General features: G+C 36.0%; 1 protein-coding gene across 1 annotated transcript; it reads right to left on the bottom strand.

The window, feature by feature from the left end:
- Positions 1 to 1,500: 1,500 nt before the first annotated feature.
- LOC110299115 (olfactory receptor 52N1) lies at positions 1,501 to 2,466 on the bottom strand. Its single transcript, XM_021168724.1, has one exon. The coding sequence runs from the start codon at positions 2,464 to 2,466 to the stop codon at positions 1,501 to 1,503; it is 966 nt and encodes a 321-aa protein (XP_021024383.1).
- Between the last annotated feature and the right edge of the window lie 2,046 nt (positions 2,467 to 4,512).

Genomic DNA, 4,512 nt, shown 5'->3' with positions numbered 1-4,512 from the left:
GCTCATGATTCTCTAACTTCACTATATTGAGTAGTTGATATTATGGATATGCACAATTGGGCCAGGCTTACTTTGAGTTCTTATTGCTGTGGTTTTTTCTTTCATTCTACAATATGTTTGCAATTTTGTTATCTTCTCTTGAGGTATTTTAACGATCACTTTTTCTTATACATGATGTAATTTATTTAATATTTTAAATTGTCTCCTTGTTCCTATTCCACAGAAATGTCTTTACTGTTTAACTAGCAAAATATATTCTCAGACATCTCTGAAAAATATGGGTCTTGGAAACTCCATACAGGAAAGATAGGGTAATATCACTGTACCAATAATGAAGGAAACAAAATTCTGGGTTCATTGTAAATGATCAGTGTTCATATTCCACATTTATTAATATTCATATGATGATACCTGTTTAAGAATTTAGTTTTCATTTAATTCACTGAAAATGTAAATTATTTCAAAAGTCCCCAAATCACAGCCAAATAAAACTTTCTCAAGATCAGAAAAGCCAAAGATATGGACTTTTGACATTGATGTTGGGCTAACAGTGATCGTCTCACACATAATGTGTATACCACACGTTATGATACAGTACATATGTGTACCAAATAGTACACACATAGACAGTCTAAATTTGTACATATAGGTTGACTGTCTAGAAAGGAGAGTAGGTACAGATGTAATGATTGAGTTCAGTTTACATTGTGTGTAAGAGAGAGATTAATAATTTATTTAAAGTTCAAGGCATTTGGAAAAGAATCAGAAAAACAAAGTGAGCACATACATGAGAACACAACCTCTTTAACAAAGCATGCTTTGTAGAAATTAGATAAAGGAGATTTTGAACAGAGGGATATTTTTCACTGTAGTCTTGTCTACATTTTTATTATAATTTGTGCAAATATGCAAATATGATTTATACCAACTTTAACACTTTTCTGAAAGAAAAGAAAACATATACAATTTATTAACCAAGTATAGCTAGCATAAGGGGTAAAATGAAATGTTTCACTGAGTAGACAGTTGGGGTATTGCTCAATTCATGCAATCAAAAACAAAAATTAGATGACTAGAAGAAAAAGTTCACATCATAAATAAAAGATTCATGATTAATGGATTAACCTGTCATCATATTAAAAGTATCTCAGGCACATAAAAAAATAAGCACAAATATTCTGGAAGATAGGCCATCTATTAACAGTTATCAATATTTTTGGAGCAGTCACTTAGTAATCCAACTACTGTGCTGTAATGTTTGGAAAATTATAACTCAGGAGCAAACATGTCCATGAAGATTGAAAGCAGTGAACATAGAGAGTTTAGGGAAAAAATTTTTGAGTTTGTAACAGGCTCTCTACTTACATGAACATGATTGCACTTGTTTAAAACAAGTATAAGAATCTCAGATGTACGCACTCCTTGCAGTTAGACACGGGATTTAAAGGCTTCCTTGACCTAAAGCAGGCCGAAGGAACTATGGCTTCTTAGAAGTGTCCATTAAATTTTATGAGAAGAATTTTCTCTCCCTTTAAACAAGAACCTAATGACACTCTCTCGTATCTGCTTGGTTTTCACCCCATACACTATTGGGTTCATGGTGGGAGGCATGAGCAGATAGAGATTAGCCATAATGATATGTATGTGGGGAGGGATGGTATGCCGCCCAAAGCGGTGTGTAAAGAAGGTGAAGAAGGCTGGGACATACGTGATGACGATGGCACAGATATGAGCAGTGCAGGTGCTGAAAGCCTTCTGTCGAGCATCTGCAGATGACAGACTCACAACTGCCCGTAGGATCATGGTGTAGGAGACTGTGATACACAGGATGTCAAAGCCTCCAATCAGGAGGGCAACCATTAGACCATAGATGGCATTGATTTGAACATTTCCGCAGGATATTTTAGCAACAGACATGTGGTCACAGTAGGTGTGGGGGATGACATTACCCTTGCAGTATGGCAGGCGCTTGGTAAGGAATATGAAAGGGATGACAAGAATCACTCCTCTAAGAAAAGTAAGCATCCCTGCCTTGGCAATGACCACATTAGTGAGAATAGTGGCATAGCGCAGAGGATAACAGATAGCCACATAGCGGTCCAAGGCCATGAGCATCAACACTCCAGACTCCATTCCTGTGAAAGTGTGCACAAAGAACATCTGAGCCAGGCAGGCCTTGAAGTCAATCTTCTTGACATTGAACCACAATATGCAGAGAGTGTTGGGAAGGGTGCTGGTGCACATGAGCACATCTGTGAAGGAAAGAAGGGCTAGGAAGATATACATAGGTCTGTGTAAGACCTCTTCAGAATAGATAAGATATATAAGCCCAAAGTTTCCTGTAAGAGCAATGCTGTACATGGTAAATAGTGGGAAGGAGATCCACAAATGAACCTCTTCCAGACCAGGGATGCCATTGAGGATGAATGAAGCTGGAGTCAGACTGCTGACATTTAGAAGTGACATAATGAGTATTGGAAACTCATGGTAGAGCAGCCCAGAATTGTCTCTGTAAAAATAAAAATACTCCTAAAGATCACACACTATACAACAAACATAATTTTGTTCCCCATAATGGCTATTTGTCTTTCATTAAGGTGCATCTCTATCTGACTATATGTGATATCCCAAGGTTTTGTGGATGGTGCATGCAGTTTGCATCCACGGCTTTAGTGTTAGATGTTCAGAAGGTAAAATCTGGTCTCTCTGTCTTAGGTGCTACCATGTCATCCTTTCCACATACAAATGGGATCTAATGGGGCAGCTAGATTGACAAAACATTTGCTGTGTTCCAGATATTACTTATCCACCTATGGTGTCTGTTTTGTACTGAAATACTAGCAAACATAAGTGGTTTTTATGTGTCTTACTCTCAAAGGCTTTACTTTGTAGCTCTTCTGGCAATGATTTCGACTACTAATTCCTTAAACTACTCCATTATGACTCATAGAAAAATTAAATAGCCCAGAATATATAAATCACCTATTTTTACCAACATATTCTTTAAATCAATGTACTCTTTCAAAAGTAAAACTGAAATACTACAAATAATAAATACCTGGCTAATCCCTACCAGAAAATCATCTACTTGGGGCACAGAAAAGTAGATAGAGAATAATGAGTCACTAGAAATACAACTTAAAAAGTCAACGTTTTTCTCACTATAGCATCTAGTATAGAGGATGCTAGAGTCGACTAAGTGAGAATGAAAATGATTCATATCATAAATAAACCAACTGACATTCCCATAACAACATGCGGTTATATTTCCTGTCTAAATCTCAAGTTCATAGAACCATAGATTGAAATTTATTTCAGGTCACATATTCAAGCCAAGCATTTGCATGTAAAATAGATATTAAGAAAGGAATAAATATAATCATGGGAATGGTTATGGTTCCATGGGGAAGGCCCTTGGATGAAATACTAATTTTAAATTTAGAGTATCTTTTGGATAGTTGAAGAGTCCCACATAAAACCCAATAGATGTCTACATTGTAAATTTGAGATTTATAGAATTTATTTGCTTTTCCTCATATCCTTTATTTAATTTTATATACTTTCTTTTTCAAAATTAAAGACTATATAGATCAAGTCTAGGGACCCTTTGAGTTGAGAAGTAATTCATATACCATAATTATAGAATAGAAGCAGTTCCTTGAAAAAAAAGTATAAGAAATGAAAAATTATATCATAAAGCAATATCACTCTTTTCTCCCTATACTTGCCATAAGATAAATATTTTTCTCTCATGGCTTGTTGGTTCCTGTGTGCAGTTTTGCCAAGAGCTTCTTTTTAAAACACTCTCTTTTGGAGTCATATTTTAGAAGTCAAAGCTGAAGTATTAATTCAACATGAAAAGAGAACATTGAGCCTTTCCACATATTAAGAGAAAAGTCTACTTGAAACTCATTACTCATCCTCCTTCCTTGTTATAACCTGTATTTATTTTTTTCTCAATAAGAACACAACCCCAAAGTAGAAATCTGATATACTTATCCTAAAAATTAGTGGTATTCCTCAGGAAACCAAATCTCCAAAGGTTAAGTTTCAGTCACATCTTTACCATTCAGGAAAATAAGACCGATGCTGCTACCGTGGGAGGCAAGCAGAAGAGGGAGCATGCTGTTCTCTTATTCTTTCTCCCGATCTCTCCCCTCTTTTCCTCTACATGCATGTGTGTTTGTAATCTACAAGTGTGTCTGTAAGTATGTATATGTGAGAGAGAGAGAGAGACAGAGAGACAGAGACAGAGACAGAGAGAAACAGAGAGACAGAGATTGGCTCTGAGTAGGAAAGAAAACTCACTTGGTTCTTTTTCTTTTCTACTATAACCTCCAAGGAAAAGCAATTTCTATGTATGGGTGTATGTGGCCTAAGAATCAGCTATATCTGGATGCTAAGGATACTGTCATCTGCTGGGAATTGAGCGACTGGGAATTGTCTGATGATAAACTATTTTTATCTTCTATCGTAGTCTAGAAATCCTGAGGGAGTAATCTTTACTAAGTA

Source organism: Mus caroli, chromosome 7 (assembly GCF_900094665.2).
Source record: "Mus caroli chromosome 7, CAROLI_EIJ_v1.1, whole genome shotgun sequence".
In the NCBI taxonomy this organism is placed as follows: Eukaryota; Metazoa; Chordata; class Mammalia; order Rodentia; family Muridae; genus Mus; species Mus caroli.
Note: the sequence above shows the minus strand (reverse complement) of the source record. Positions and strands in the feature narration are given on the sequence as shown.